At 46.6% G+C, this 15666-nt stretch overlaps 1 protein-coding gene across 3 annotated transcripts in view; it reads left to right on the forward strand.

The window, feature by feature from the left end:
* The window catches only part of PSD3 (pleckstrin and Sec7 domain containing 3), a 100145-nt gene that overhangs the window by 49800 nt on the left and 34679 nt on the right, over window positions 1-15666 (forward strand). For 2 of the 3 annotated variants that reach the window (XM_035310195.1, XM_035310194.1), the window contains one exon: window positions 1582-1672. In XM_035310195.1, coding sequence (XP_035166086.1) covers window positions 1582-1672 — 91 coding nt within the window. The remainder of the gene's footprint in view (window positions 1-1581; window positions 1673-15666) is intronic. The other variant, XM_035310193.1, reaches the window with a different exon arrangement.

Raw genomic sequence — 15666 nt, forward strand, 5'->3', positions numbered from 1 at the left:
CTTTCCCTTAACTTTTCTAGACAAACTCTTACTTATCCCTTTATTTGCCCCTGCCCTGCTGCATTTCATTTTCTTTGTAACTAAATGATTTTTGCTAGCTCTGTCTTGAAGATGCATGCTCAGGTTATTTCCTGGACGGTAACTGTGTTCAAGGTATCTCTAGACTGCAAGGCACATCTTCTGCAACCTGTGTGGTGATGTTAGCTTTGGTCCCAGAGCAAAACAGCCATTCCTCTGCAATGCTCATTATCTCAGTAAGTGAAAGGAGCCACACTGCAGTTGGGTTTGGTCAACATGTGGAAACTGCAAACTGCTGCGTGGAGGAAACAAACAGAAGCAGGCTGAAGTCTGTCACAGGGAAGAAGGAAAGCATTTGCAAGTCTATGAGAACATCTCCAGCATGCCCTCAGACTGCACTTGCAACTGGTTTTCCACAAGCTTAGCAACCAGAGGAGCCAAGGCTGCAGCCCGACTATGTTGTTAGGAGCCTTCCTGGAGTAGGAAGCAGTGTACTGTGTGCCCCACCATCTCCTTTCTTGTGGGGGAGTGTTCCTGCCTGTCTTCTTTTTGCTGGTCTGTGTGGTCAGCTAGCTCAGACCCAACAAAGAAGTTTACAGCCCAGTGTCATCCTGCAGCCACAGCATACCCTGACCATGGGACAGTCTTACCAGACCTTTTCCTGTCTGGCATCCCTAAAGATAACTATGGTCATCAGAAAGCCCTGTTTTCCCTTTGCTTTTGCCATGTTTTATGGCTAGTTCCAGGCTGCTTCCCTTTCCTCAGTTCTCTCTGGACTCCTTTTTTCACCAGTTCAGCGTTACCATTGCTGCCCCCTCACAAGGCTTCCTGCATGCAAGGCTTGGGGTTTCTAGCACCTCGGGCACCAGGGGGACCTAGCACAGACACCTTCTCTGAGCCTTCACTGGGATCTGAGAGCAATTTAAGGAAGCATCAAACCTCGAAATACAGAATGGTTTGGGTCCTACATGCATATAGCTACCCCCTTTCTGACTGTGGCTCTGCTGGGCAACTTGAGAAAGTGAATTGCACAGGAAGAGAGAAAAAACAATCCTCTGGAAATGTTGAGGCAGAATCAGAATCTGTGAATCAGAAGATGGTGGCTCCTGAGCATCCTGCTCTTGCAAGGCAGTTGCTACTGGAGGGGAGGATTGGAAGGAATAAGGAAAAGGTCTGGAAAGGGTCTTGGTTGTTTCCCTATGACCCACAGGAGGATTAAGTAAAGATTTTCTCTCAGAGCTTGGTAGAGCCTTTGGAGATGTGGGGGTGGAAGGCACCATGCACTTACCAGTGAGCTTCAGCACCACCCTCTTTGTTATCCTCCAGTATTCAACTTTTTTTTTTTTGTGATGAGTACGCGGGGTCCAAGTCCACTTTGCCTTTTCCAACTGCGTTCAGACAGGGATGCTTGCCTGTGAGTGATCTTGGGAATGTCTTCTTAGTATTGCTTGCCTTGGGCTTGAATGTAAGCAGGGAGATGGAATTCATCTGTAACATTGCTTATTTATGTAATTTTCAAAAGCAGCATGAAAGTGATGCTTTGTTTCTCTGTCATCCTTTCCAGAACATTGGGAAAAAGATGACCTGCCAAGAGTTCATTGCTAACCTCCAGGGGATGAACGATGGTAGAGACTTCCCAAAAGGGCTGTTGAAGGTAAGAAAATGAACTGCAGAACATGTATTTCAGTTTCAGTGAGAGATGGTTCAAGCCTTGCTTGCATTTTCTGAATCTTAATTGTAAAGCAGGACAGGCTGTGGGCACATTTCTCCTCCCAGAGCACATACAGAACGTACAGTGTTCATTCTGTTGTTTTCCCTCTGCCTTCACTTGAATGTGACTGAGACCGTGTGCATCATGAACTGGCAGGACTAAACTTGAGTGGAACCATCTCCAGAGCCATACGTCTTGTAAGGTCGGGTGGTCAGGCGGTCCCAGGTTTCTGTCTCCTGATTAAATCAGAGAGAAGGCAGCCTGTTGGTTCTGGCTATTGAATACGTAAGGACTAATCCTGAACTGCATATCTGGAAGGCGTGTGTTTTTTCATCAAAGGTGCTTTGGGGTTTTCGCATTAGAGCAGATGTAATTTCAGATTACAGTGTGCTGTCTGGTACAGACTGCTTTGCTTCAGGTCTGGTTCATTAAGTTTATGGCAGGAGTTAAATCTAAAGAACTGTGAAAGAGGCTGAGCAGGACAAATCTTGTTTCATTGTTGATAATAATGAGACTGTTTCATTTCTCTTTTGTGTGATTGTTGGCATGAAACAGCAGTCTGTTTGAATGAGGAGAGGAGCGCATATACTAGCCTTCATAATTTTTTTGGTAATGGAAATAGTGATGAGAGGTTGCTGCATCTGAGATCTGACCCAAAGCCTACTGAAGTAAATAAAAAGAGTTCCTCCTGTTCTATGTTTTTTTTTTTTTTTTTTTTTTTCAGGCCTATTGTGAAATGCAGATGCACCTGCACAATTACAAGTGGCAGACATTGTTTTCTACTATTGGCAGTTTTTTCAGTTTCTCCAGCTTTCCCAGGAGCTTTTTGTTGGTCCCTCCTACCTCAGTTTATTAGTTAGGAATGTAAACTCAAACCCCTTGATTTTAGATTTAATGTATTTATTTTTAAAATGTGAGTGCAGAGTGCTCGTCTGTCAGCAGCATCACTTAATTTTTATTTTTTTCAAAGGAAGTTCATTCCTCAGTCTGCCATGGAGAGATGTGTTGAGATTAATTTGCAGGCTAATTGCAGACCTCATTGAATAAATAGGTCTCCAGGCTGTGTTTAAATAACCTTCTGAGGGTACTGAGGAGAGATTTCCGCTGGTGCTCACCTGCTGTTTATTTTCATGCTGACAGAAGTACACAGTCGGGGCTGAATCTTGGTGTTTATTGCTGACCTTCAGTCTAATGCTAAGACTGTCTGGCTCTTTGCCAGCCCACTGAAAGCAAGGGACTGGGACTCGGGATGTTTTGGAAGCAGTGGGATGGAAGAAACCTGGTGCCCGTGTCCTGCTTCGTTTGAGGCATTCTGCCCTTCTCTGCATGCTGCCCTAGTGCTCTGGGGACAGAGGTGGCAACCAGCACTGCTCTTTCATGTGGCTTGTCTGAAGATTTGCAGATGTTCTGCTACTCATTGTTTTAATTTATCAGTGGAGGGAAGTCGAGTGAGTGGCAGTAAATGTGCGTTTCAATAGCTGCATTACTGTGTCCGCAGCAGCCAGCCTGACACTAGATATGTGATTACCAAGATTTAGCAGAAATTAAATTTGCATTACCGTCAATAAATTAAATTCACTGAGCCCTGCTTCAGCACTGTACTGAAGTGCGTTTGGCTCGCTGGTGCATCAGCAGGACAGCTAATGCGAGGCTGCAGGCCGACTCCCCACAGCCCTTCCGAAGCTGTCTGGGAGAGGAAGGACCATTTCCACAGGGTGGCAGTGTGCCCCTGCGGGAGCGAGGTGCTCAGCACCCACTGGTGAGTGGCGCAGACGTGGCTGGGAAGGAGCCGTGCTTTTCTGCCTCTTCGGTCTTCATGTGTTCCCCTTGTAGCACTGAGGCGGGCATTGCATCGCCGAATGAATGAAACTCCGCAGCTGTGCATAGCCAAGCCGCAGTGCAAAGCTGAGCAGTGCTGGAACTGAAAGAAAAGAGGGGAAATCTTAGACAAGCGCTTCATGCAGGACTTGGGAAGCTCTCGGTAACACTTGGGGTGGGCTCAGTACAGAGTCAGAGCTGCAAGTCCTGCTTGAGGTATACTGAACAGTAAACACACAGGCAGAAGTCAAATGTCTTCAGTCACTCCTATTACCCTTAGTTCCACTGCAGCCCTGAGCGTTTATTTTGTTTGGGTAGGAAAATAGCCTTTCAGTGGGCAGATGTGAACGTGTGAGGAGAGGCAGTTGCCTATTCTGTGTAATCAGCCTCTGAAAACTTTGGAGGTGAGATCTGATTGCTCCCCCCCTCCCACTCCCATGAAGGAACCAGACCTTTGTTGTGTTATTATTATTATTTTTTCCCCAGCAATCAGGGCACTTTGGTAAACACCATAAGGTCTTGTAGTTCAGGCCTTGATTCTGTGTGTCATTGGTAGTGCTTTGGGAACAGGGATTTTATTCTGGCTAGAAGGGAAATGAGAAATGCTAATACATCACTTGCTCTGTGTCTTTTTGTCTGTAATAGTGAAAAGAGTTTAACTTTGTACGTTCATCTATACAATGGTTCATCTCTTTTTTTTGTCTTCCTCCCTCCTCCTGTTAGATCTGAGGTTGCTTTTAACGTTGGGACCCACAACGGCAACCATGCCAAGCTGATTAATGGCGTGGTTCTCCCCACGGGATCTGCTCGCAGTATTCATGTATTCAGTTCTTTGCCGGGCAGACAGATACATGCACCTTCCCTTTTATTCCATCTTAGCTCTGGTTTGACCGTCTGTCACACGTCCCATTAATCTGCCATCAGCTGCTGGTAAAGACCAGAAGTGGAGACAGCGGCTTGACTTCCATTACGTGCTGTCAGGGCATACAGGCCTGACAGTGGTAGTTTATACCTACCCCGGGGTTCCCATATGCCTTCAGACTGGAACAACTCCTTGTAAATGAGAACCAGCACCTCACGCTGTGATTCTCCTCAGTGTAAATCAGTAGTATCTCTGTGGGGCTGACTGGTGTTTAAGGTGATTCAGGCCTGTTGAATCCAGACAGATTAAGGTTATTGAGAGTGAAGGTTTTTAAAGGCAAGAAAACCTTTTGGAACTCCTGCCCTTCGACTCTGAACTGTCACACTCCAAGCATACAAATAGTTTTCTATTGTATCAAGCTGTGCAGGGTGAATCCTGAATTGCTAGCAATGTTTTCCTTTCAGCTTTGGTCTGTTGCAAAGGTCCCTTCATTGTGGTGAGTTGAAGCCTTGGAAAGAGTGCCAAGGCTTGTGATCTTTGATCTGGTGTGGCTACACTCCACTGATGATAGTCTGTTACATAGCCATTGCCTTCTTCAGTGTTGGGCTTCACAAGATGGGCTTGAAAAAAATCTACTTTTGGCTGTGCTTTCTTGCATTTTTTCCTGCAGGCAGTGTGGTTCTCCCAGATGCTGTGCTGGTAGAATGGTGGCCACCATGTTTTTCTCTTGTCAGCTTGTGGCAAGGTGTATGAGATTCAGTTCCAGCAAGGAGACAGTGACAAGGCCTGTCTTACACAAGGAGGGAAGATGCCAGCCCAATCCCACAGAGCGTGCCAGGAGTCACCTCTGAAGAGAAGGATCCCCACGTATGTTAGGTAGTACACAGATTGTGCAATGCTATCCATGGTAGGAAGGGTACTTTGTTGTTAGGCCATGTGCTAAGATTCCACCTGCCCATGTTGTCCTGCATATGTCAAAATGTGCTTGGCATCTGCAGTGTCTAAGGTACCTTATTTATGGAGAATTATGGGTGTATGTTGTGGCACAGGTGCATGGGCTGTGCTGGAAGAAGCCACAATGAGCCTGCCTTCGTTTCTGTGCATCTGCACCACCTCCTAATCCCTGCTGCTGGCTGACTGGTGGCCGCCTTGCACCCCAGCATGAGCACTGGATGTGAGGTGTGCCCAGCCACGTGCCTTCAGGTGGAAGGTGACGGCTCTTACCCAGAGTGGTGTCAGGCAGCCTCAACAACCTGAGGGAGCTGGGGTGCTCTGCAGTGACTTGGCTAGAGCTGTCCCAGCAGGGGATACTGGTGGAGATAAGACTCCATTCCCGCATGAAAGATCTGCTGTATCTCCTGGAGAAGCACTGTAATGAAATGACCAAATTAAGTGCGAGTTGCTGCTGCTGAACTCTCCTGAAGAACCAGACCCCCTTAATTTCCTAAATGATTTGAATTCTTGATCAAGACTCCTGGGATATGCAATTTCCTATAGAAGCTGCAAGGTAGAGTTTATCTCATTTTGCTGTCAGTTCCCTGCATTTTATTCAATGATTGCTTTTTTTTTGCCACTGTTTTTGTCTCCTATTTCACCTTCTCCCCCACTCCCCATCTCCCCCCCAAAAAAAGTCCTCCAAAGCAACCACTCCGTTAAAAGAATTGCTCGTATCATTCATGATCTGTTCCTATCATTTCAGGTGTTTAGTGGAGAGAAGGGCGTTGAATATCAGGTAGCTAACTTTTTTTCTCCCCTCTTATTTAGCCAGAAGTCGTCACACTTACCAGATGGCTGTGTACACTGTAATTGCTCTCGTCTGTAGTCTCTGCACTTCTTCCTTTTGTGTCTGAGGCTCTTCGGCAAGAAATTTCCACCTTCCTGCTATTGCTGAATGGAAAAGCAAGCCTGATGAATTCACGGAGAAGGGAGTTTGTAACAGCGTGCCAGAAGGGCCCCAGAAGGATAGCGTTTATTGCTGGAGCACTGTGCAGCTGTGGGCAAAGCAGGGGGGCGGAGGGGACAAAATGTCTGTGCTCTGCTAGGAGAGTCAGAATTCTGCTTGGCAGGAATCAGGACTTACCTCCTTGGTTCGCCTCCAGAATGAAGTTTTTCCTTTTTAACATGTTTCTGCTGGGATAATGTTTCTGGGGCAGCCATTTCTTATCTGTTTGAAATGAAAGATCTGTTGCTGAAGGCCTCTTTCAGCTGCTAGGAAACAACTGAGTCTAATCCAGCAGTCTAAAAGTCAGGGAATGCAGGATAAAACCATTAATCCATGTCTTTAACAGTTGTTTGTGAAAACATACTTTCCTTTCAGTCACCAAAGAGCCACAGTTACAGTGACTGAAGGGAACACCCGGATTGCCTTCGGTCTCCTCCGTACTCAGCAAGGACCTTTCTCCTGCGATAACCTTCGTTTCCTTTGGCTTATGATACTGGATGTTGTAGCTTATCCTCTGTAGGGATAATAACCAGCTAAAGCATGCCCATGCAGAACTGTGAATTAAGCCAGGTTATGGTGATGCGTGCATTGCTTTGGGATCCACTAGTAAGAGGTCCTGACACCTCTCTGCCTGGGTGACATACACATCTATTTTCTTTTTGTGTTCCAGGAATTTGGCTCATTTCATATAAAGAGAAAAATCTGAAATCTGCGCACTCTCTGAAGTCAGACAAGCCTAAGTATTATGTCTAGGAAAGCAATATAAGATAACAGCAAAAGCCTAATGCTCTCTACTGACTTTCTGTCTCTGAGCAGGGAAAGTGGAACTCTTGAAAGGGCTTAAATGTAAGATTGTGTGATGGTGATCTGGGAATAATAATTCCTCTCTGTGGTCTGGGGGTGGTGCAAGGGATTGCTTATCTTGCTAGGAAGCGGGCATTTCAGGATGGGCATGTTTCTGCTTTCATTGCCTGCATTCCTCTGAGTTATTTTTCCTTCTCCAACCTTTTATTTCCATGCTTTCAGATAGTTATTCAAAAGATCTCACCTAGCCCGTCAGGCTTTTGTGTCAGTAAGGAGTGAAACCCAAGCGGAGTCGGCTAAGAATTTCCATTAGTAGTAGCTGCAATTATGTGGCTTAATACCAGGCTCCTAATGAGTGTTTGGGGGGTTAATTTTCATCTGTGGAGGCAAAGTCTCAGTAGTGTCTTGTCCAAGTCGATCAGGCAAGTGAATCATATGATGTTTAGCTTCTCCATCCTGTCAGATGGCCAAGGCTGTCAGTTATTCTCTGGTTTAGCCAAAATGCTTAGCAGCTCCCGAGGACGAATGTCTCTGTGTAGAGCTTCCCATTTCTCGTGCTGTCAGTGTGAAGGATACAGAATGCTAGTCTTCAGCAGTGCTGCTCTCTGCCACCTTAAAGAAGGAGTTTTAGGCTCTTTTCGAGCTGGGAAATCTCTAATACAATGTCACACATACATTTTGGTCCCTATGACATATTACTCCCACCTCCATGTAGGTAGAAAACAAATTCTGAAAAACATTCTTTGATCTTCCACCCACTGATCTGCTTGAAATTTTAGTTCTGTACTGCAACTCGAGAGAAGGAGGAGTAGGAATATAATTTATACCATATTTTAAAAAAACGGGTTGGGGGGGGGAGAAAAAGAAGGGGAGAAAACATTACTTCCACCAGTTTTGGAATTATTGCCATATAAATCTTTGGTACTCCTGCCTCCTGTTAGTCATCTCACTTTTCAAATGACATTGGATTACTCTCTCTCTGACCCAGTTACACTGTTTCTTTTCAAGCAAGAGCACTGTGTTGCTGCTTGAATTTTGATGTGTGTGTGTGTGTGTGTGTGTATATATATTTGATGTTAAATGGAGCACTTAGTTTCCTTCTGAGGTCGTGCTTCCTGGTGTGACAAAGTATTCATAAGATCCTGGTAAAAATACAGGGCAAATCCAAGATGACTCTTTCCTGCCCTGCTGACAGATGGTGTTTGGCAGGCGTCATGAGGACTACGTTGGATTTCTCCTGCGGCTGGGGCAAGGCAGCCAGACACCACATAGCTGCATGACTTTGTGGAGGACAGGGATGCCAGAGGCTGTGCCTATGTACCCCCCTTGGGCTGCTCCTTCCAGTGCAAGGCTTGCAGTGCTGGCAACACCCACGTCAAACTTTTGTGGCTCTCAGAGTGGCCTCATTTTTTTATTTTTTATTTTATATTTTTTGCTATTGTTGTGTTTGCTGTCTGCATCAGAGGGAAGCATTAAGGGGTGGTTGTTTTTTTTTTGTTTTTTTCTTTCTATGCAATGTCTGGGGGAGTGCTGGGTGGTGGAGGGTTTATTTAAATGTTGTTGACTGTAAGGATGCTCGCTGCAGGTACAGAGGCACGGTTTGTTTGCAGCTGACAGAGAGTCTGTTGGCTTTGCAGCCATGTTTGATTTGCCTTACTGTGGGTTTCTGTCACGTCTGCTTAGGACGGTAAGTTTTTTTTCATGGGTTTTATAGATTTGCTTGGGATGCTGCTCTTTTCTGTGGCTCCATCTTTTAGCTTTAACTTAAAGAACTTGTTGGTCTCTGATAGTTGATGCTTGCTGTATGGCTCCTTTCATTTCTGCCAGCCCAATTTACAATAGACAATAGCTCCCAAAAGGAGGATGCAAGAGGATACTTTTTGTTTGTTTGTTTTTTTTCCCCCTCTGGAGACTATACTGCTTAGCCAGGAAATGCAGTGGGCCCCAATCTGTGACACTGAGCTGTTTTGGGATATGCTGTAAGGAAAATCTAGTTAGGTAACTGCATCTCTTCACCTGTAATGCTGATCAGGATAAAGGAGGCATGGTTTCTTTGCACTGCTGTTTTTATCCAGAAGCTTGTTTTCACTAAACTTGCAGTCTCCCATCATCCTCAGCAGGGCACTTCATCTTGGGACTGATTTCTTTTGGCTCAAGTACAGCAGGGATCCTAGAGAGATACGGAGATAGCAGGATTGATTTGGTCTTCCACCAGCCGACATGGTTTTGTCACTCAGCTTGCTTTTTAGTGACTTACTGATGTAAAAAGTCAGTTGTAAAGACTGGTGTCTGTGACTACAAGTCAGCTGATCATGGATGTGCTTTTTAGCCTGCTTCTCATGTAGAGTAAAACTTTACCCTCTTGAGTTACCCTCTTGGGAACCAGGCTTGTATTTTCCTGGTACTATGAGTTGGTGTGCTTTGCTTCATGGTTGAGGCAGTCTGAAAGCACATGGTCTTGCAGTTTGAATAGCTTAGTTGAAATGGGATAGCTTTCTAGGCTGTAGTAGTTTGACTGCTTTCCATTATAAGGATTACTTTCCATATTGTAAAAGAAATCAGAGTAATCTCCAGGGATTCCTTCAGAATCTATAGCAAAGGTGTATGCACTACTACATAAGTTGTAAGAAGGCAAAAGATTCTTTCTTGAGGACATCAGTGAGTGTTTTTTTGCTGGTAAATTCACTGAGATAGGGGTAAAACCCAGCATCTCAGTGGAAAACAGGAGTATCTCTTGGGAAAAGCTAGGTGGATAATTTGGTGATCAATTTTGAAATTTGTTGTCAATATCTGTCATTCTCCCACCATACATGAAACTTGCTGTTACCCTGTTAGGATTCCTTGATGATGTGATTGCTTATGTATGTAGAAACAAAGTGATTGCTCTAGTATTTCTGCTGTTTACAGGGATGGCTGTTGGGAGACATTAAGATTTAATCTTGGATGTCAGCTCCCCCTGGTTAGCAGACCTCAGAAATCATTATCTTAATATCACAGTAATGTCAGTTCAATAATGTCACTGCTGATCAGTTGTTGAGCTGTAGTTCTGTAGCCGTCATGTATTAGTATTTTATCCAGCAGAATTAACTGCACGTCTGTTTTGGGGAGAAGAAAAAAACAGGGATGAAGGAAAGAGGAAAGCAATCTTATGGAAGATTTAATGCTGTTTATTTAACAAACAACAGTATTTAATAGTGGTATTAAATACTGCTGCTTTCCTGTGCTGCACAAATATGTTATTACTGGCTCTTGAGAGTACATTTTAGGTAATTGATGTGTGTATGTATTTTGTTAGCTTTTGTTGGTGGTATTGTTGTCACTGGGATCAGGCTTAAATGATACTAATGGATTATTGTGGCTTTGTCTGAGGACACTGAAGTTGTTCAGACACAATAACTTGGTCCTTGGGCTTGGTAGCTAAAAGCCAGTATTGAATTTCATTTTGAATTCCTCAGGTTTTCTTCTTTTGTTGTTATTTGCTGAATAACATTAGGAGGACAAAGCGAGGACCAAGTATATTTGGCCCTGACTGAGTCAGTGAAACCTGGTGGGAGGAAAAGATGGGAAGGAGCTTATTGCATAGTAAGTTGGCACGGCTGCCTGTTACCTGTATGGGTGATGTAGCCTGTCACTGTACCTGTGACAGGTGAAAAGATTTTGGATAGCTTTGAAAGGGTGAGATGGAAAGAACAGTAGGGACTCTGCTCTGCTCCCCCTGCTTCATCTGCTTTGGCCCAAAGTTTCAAATTCTCCTGCTGATTTATGGTTTGCTCTTGGAGGTGCTGGTAGGAAGTGTCCATAAATAAGGTCACCATCCTTTAAGTCACCCCAGTGGTGTTACTGAACTGTTGCAACTAAATGCCAACTGATTATCTCCATTTGCTCCTTTCCTACTACCTCTTTGCTGGCCTCTGATCAAGAGGAAGATCGTGGCTTCTTGCCACAACTGGAGATTCCCCTGGGTGCAGATGGCTTTGATTTTTTTTATTATTTTTTTCTTTTTCCGGTATTGCATAGTCATATCAGCCCCTCGTTAAAGAAATTCCTTCTGTCCCCTTTTCTGTCAACAACCCACTTCCCTTCTCCCTCAGAAATTCTGTTGCTCAGTTACAGACACAAATCAATCCTGTATGCATGCTAATTTCTAAAATGGTAGAACCTCTCTGATGTTCAAAAGCGATCTTTCTGAAGAGGAAGAGCAGTCACTGTGTACACAGATCTACTTGCTCAGTCAGGACTACAGGACTGTGTTATAACTCACAGATGGAAATTAGAGACAACGGAGAAATAGACGACTCCCTGGGCTGAAGACATTTGAGGCTTCATAAAGCATAGATCTCAAGGTGTTTTCCATGCTCTGGTTGGGGGGGAAATAAAATTGAACAGGTTGTGACCTGTCACCCTTGGTGTTTTGGACTGCTGCTTGGTTACAGCTGAACCAGACCCGATCCCTTGTGCATTAAGGTTCCTATCCTGCCTGAGGATCTGCTAACCTTGGCTTGGAGGATGGTGGATGGTGAGCCACGACGCTTGGGCAGTGTTGATGATACTGTGTTGTGGGTAAGGGAAATGTTGCTGTGATTCAGTATAGCTTATGTTTAATAATGAAACTGCTCTGCATAATGCACAGTGGCCTAGGTCTGTGTGTGGTATTTAAGGAATATAATTATTTTGGATGTGTTGAGGGTGCTTGGGGAGGTGGCCTTATAAATCTGAGAGCAAGAATAATCTGCCTAGGCAGGGGGCTGGTAGGTTAGGGAGTGATTTGTGGCCATTTACGTAGCACCTGTCGGGACCTGCTGCTTAGCTCATCTGGAGCTGTTTGATTGCAATGAAAATTTCCACTAAGATGATATTTTCTTTGAAAAGCTTTTCCACTAGCAGTGGATAATTTCAGTTGGGTTAAGTAATGGTTTCTGGGAAATGGTGCAAATAGCTTCGAGCACGCAGTTGATTGTTGCCAGAGCAGAACGGTCTTCTGTTCCTTCAGGTATCCCCTGGCAATGTCAGGTTTGTGTACGGAGGCTGGAGCACACCTGCAATTTGAACCTAATGTGTGGGGTGGGGGTGAGCTTGCGGGACTGTCATGGAAATAGGAGTGCATTTTGCTTCTTTGCCAGGTGGGAAGAGGTCAGTAGTCAAGCTGGACAGAGGCAGGATCTGTGGAGAATCAGAACCCCACCCAGTGGGGTTCTTCGTTCCCCTCTTCACCGAGTGTTGTCCTTCAGCATGGCCTGCAGTGATCATGGTCTGTGGGCAGGATTGGTGTCTATAGCATCCCTGGGGGTAATGCAAGCAAAGGGTGGCTGCTGAGGGGTGCTGGGGAGGGAGCAGAGTTTTCTACAAGCAGAAATGCACCTCGGAGCATAACGTGGCTGTCTAGTCACTTGTCCGCTGAGGCTGTAAATCCCAGATTGCAAGAGGCTTGGCAGGTGTATCTAGGGAAAACGCCCACTCGGTTCATCTGCTTCTTGTTTACTCCTGGGTGCTGCAGCACACATGACAGAGGCTAAACAAGCTCTGGCTCTGCCTCGACGTGGCTCTGCCGACACCAAATGTGACTCGGCGTGGGATGGGGCTGGAGCCCCTCCAGCCGGCTGTCAGGGGTGGGGAGTCTCAAGGGGCTTCCTTTCCTCTGAGGGGCCTGGGCATATGGTGTTGTGTGCCACATGGGAGTGGGACACGGGGTCCCCATGGCTTGTCACTCTACTGCTGGCCTTGCCTTGCCCGGTGGGCTGGCGGCATGGGGCAGGCCGAGGTCCCCTTGCCATTCAATCTCCCGGCTCCTCGTGCTGCCTTGGGCAACCTGCTTCCCTCTTCTGAGTTCAGGGGCCACGTCTGCGTTGTGCCCTCCTGCCTTGGCGCTGGCACGAGCTGCTCCACCTGTCCCAGCATGTGCCGTCAGCTGCCACGACCCCGTGCTGAGCATAGTAGATCTCTCTCATCGTAGCACGTTGCCATGGCGATGCACAGTCTGCTGCGCTCTGGGTCTCCAGGAACCAGAAATGATGGTGCTTTTGCAACATTGAGGTAAACATCTCTCTTCTCCCTTATATAGCGCACCCACCCCTGGTGACAGTGCCGGCTGCGATTGGCGCGGGCCTCCCCTCGCCCCCTGCGCGGGGGAGAGCAGCTCCAGGCACCGGCAGCGCGCCTGACCCGCCGAGGGCTTCGAGCCCTGCCTCCGGCGAGCGTGGGCCGCCCTGGCAGCCGCCCTGCGGCCACGGGGAGCTGTGGGGGTCCTGCTGGGGAGCAGCAGGGTGCAGCTCCTCAGCGGGGCTGGCCGCCGGAGGATGCGGCTTGTTTGCAGGGTGGCGTGGTTGAGGCTGCCCGTAGTGCCGAGGGGGGAACTGGGCCCCTGGCTGCTTGCTCGCAGCCCTGCCCTGGTCACCTTGTGAAAGCCATCGCTTTTCCTCCAGCCCCTCCGAGAGCGTGAGCGTGGTGGTCCGCTCCCTTCCCGCAGGAAGGCACCCTGAGGGCTCTGGCTAAACCCTGCGAGCACTCAGAGCTGTTGAGTTTCTCTGAGGATGGACAGCAGGCCTCTCTGAGAGGGCACCTCTAAGGGGCTTGGGTGCTTCCCAGAACTTTGTTGTGATGTTGTGGGCTTTCACTTGTTTCTCCAGTGCTTTGGGAATCCATCAGTGTTTCTAACACCCAGGAGCCTGTAGCTGGCAGGTGATTGAAGACTCTCTTTACAGTGTCCTTTGTTACTGCAGACAGTAATGAGCGTGGCAGGCCACTGCAGGCAGGGAAGTGTGGCCGTGTGAACTGAAAATGAATCTCTTGCTTGATCTGCTGGCATTTGTTCCAGCATCTTTCTCTCCTCCTCTCTGCCTCTCACCGTCGGTGTGTGTATGAAGGGGGCGTCTAAGCTAGAGAGGGGAGTGGAGCAGGGGTGGAGTTTCTGTCGTCCTCTTCTTTTTCTTTTCCTTTTTTTTTTTTTTCCTATCCAGTGACGTGAGCAATGCCTGGAACAATCAGGCTGGCTCCAAACAGTGTGCCTGAAGATGCTGGAGGAAACAGCCTAGTGCGTTTTAAGCAAACACTGATTGCTTGAGCCTGGGCTCTCCAGACTTGACCTTTTCCAATTCCTCTGCACGGGATTGGGAAGTGCCATTAGCTTTCTTCTCCCCCATCCCATACCGTCACTTTTGGAAATGATTGGAGTTAACAGTGTTCAGAGCACCAGCAAAGTCCGGGTGAGAGCCACAGGTTCAGTGAAATACTCCCGAGAAGAATCTCTCTGGCGGCAGTCCCATCGGTCAAAGTCTATGAAAATCTCCAACTCCTCTGAGTTCTCTACTAAAGAAAGCAAGGTAAATGGCTAAATATTCATAGTGTTTCTCTCTGCTAAGAATGGAGGTGATGATGTTGAAAAGATTATGCTCTGCAGGCTCTGGATAATCTGCAGTGATCACTGAGTTGCTGTCAAGTCAGAAAAAATCTTTAGGCTTAAGGAGAGACTGAAGGTGGAAAAGGTTTGGTGTGTATGATAGCGATCAGGTTTTACAGGAACGCCTGTCACTGTGCTTGATGCAGTAGTAAACAGTGAAAAACTTGCTAGTGAGAATGCTAATTGGAGCTCTGCTCCCAGGGAAGGTGCCTGAGTTTGCGAGTAATGTCCTTGGGATTATCCCTCTAATGGGAATTGTTTTCCACAGAAAAATAGTTTTTGCTCTTTCTCTGCAGCTCCGTGTTTCAGAAGGTGGGTGCTAGATAAAAACATCATCTCGCTTACTTGCGTGATTAAATATTGCCATCAAGTATTTATTAGGGACGCATCACTTGTGCGCTTACAGGAATACGTTATTGTCTGTCTAACAGTCGGTAGCATGGGCTATGCCCAGCTGCTACGGTGGCTGCGTTCAGTGTTTCCTTGCCCAGTGCAGTTGTTCGGTTCGTAGGCGAACAACCCCTACTTCATGCAGTATCACATCTTTTCCTCATTCCATCACTCCTGAGAGGCACCTGGGAACCTCTGGCAAGAGCTTTAATACCCGTCTCCCTCCCAAAGCTGCTCTGTGTTACCAAGGATTAGATGAACTTTATGCAGTGACCTCTAATTCCTCTAATTTCATTCCTGCTGCAAATTGCTTTTGCCTTGGGATTAGAAGATACAACCGTTTGCTGAGGTGTGCTGAGTGAGGCTGAAGTATTTCAGAACAGCCAAAGGCGTTTAATCAGCCGTGTCTTGTGTCTACCTGCAAACAAGCAGGCACACACATGGATCGACCTGTGCTGTCCCTTTGCTAAATCCCGTTTCTGTCCTGAGAGAAGCCTCCTTCGGTATGGTGAAAACGTCCTTATGCTGCACAGTAGTTCTTAGCAGATCAGCCTGTGCCAGATTACAAGTTGTGTGCTATTTCAGAGTCTCAGCTGCAGAGCTTTCATCAGAGCACTGCAAGCAGAAATAAATGAAATGTTTTATTCACTAGGAATTTCCATTTCGGGGGCCTAGTTTCACCATAACTAAAAAATAATGTAATGGTAAGGTCATGGCAGAGAAACAGC

The sequence above is a fragment of the Oxyura jamaicensis genome, chromosome Z (assembly GCF_011077185.1).
Source record: "Oxyura jamaicensis isolate SHBP4307 breed ruddy duck chromosome Z, BPBGC_Ojam_1.0, whole genome shotgun sequence".
NCBI classification, from domain to species: Eukaryota; Metazoa; Chordata; class Aves; order Anseriformes; family Anatidae; genus Oxyura; species Oxyura jamaicensis.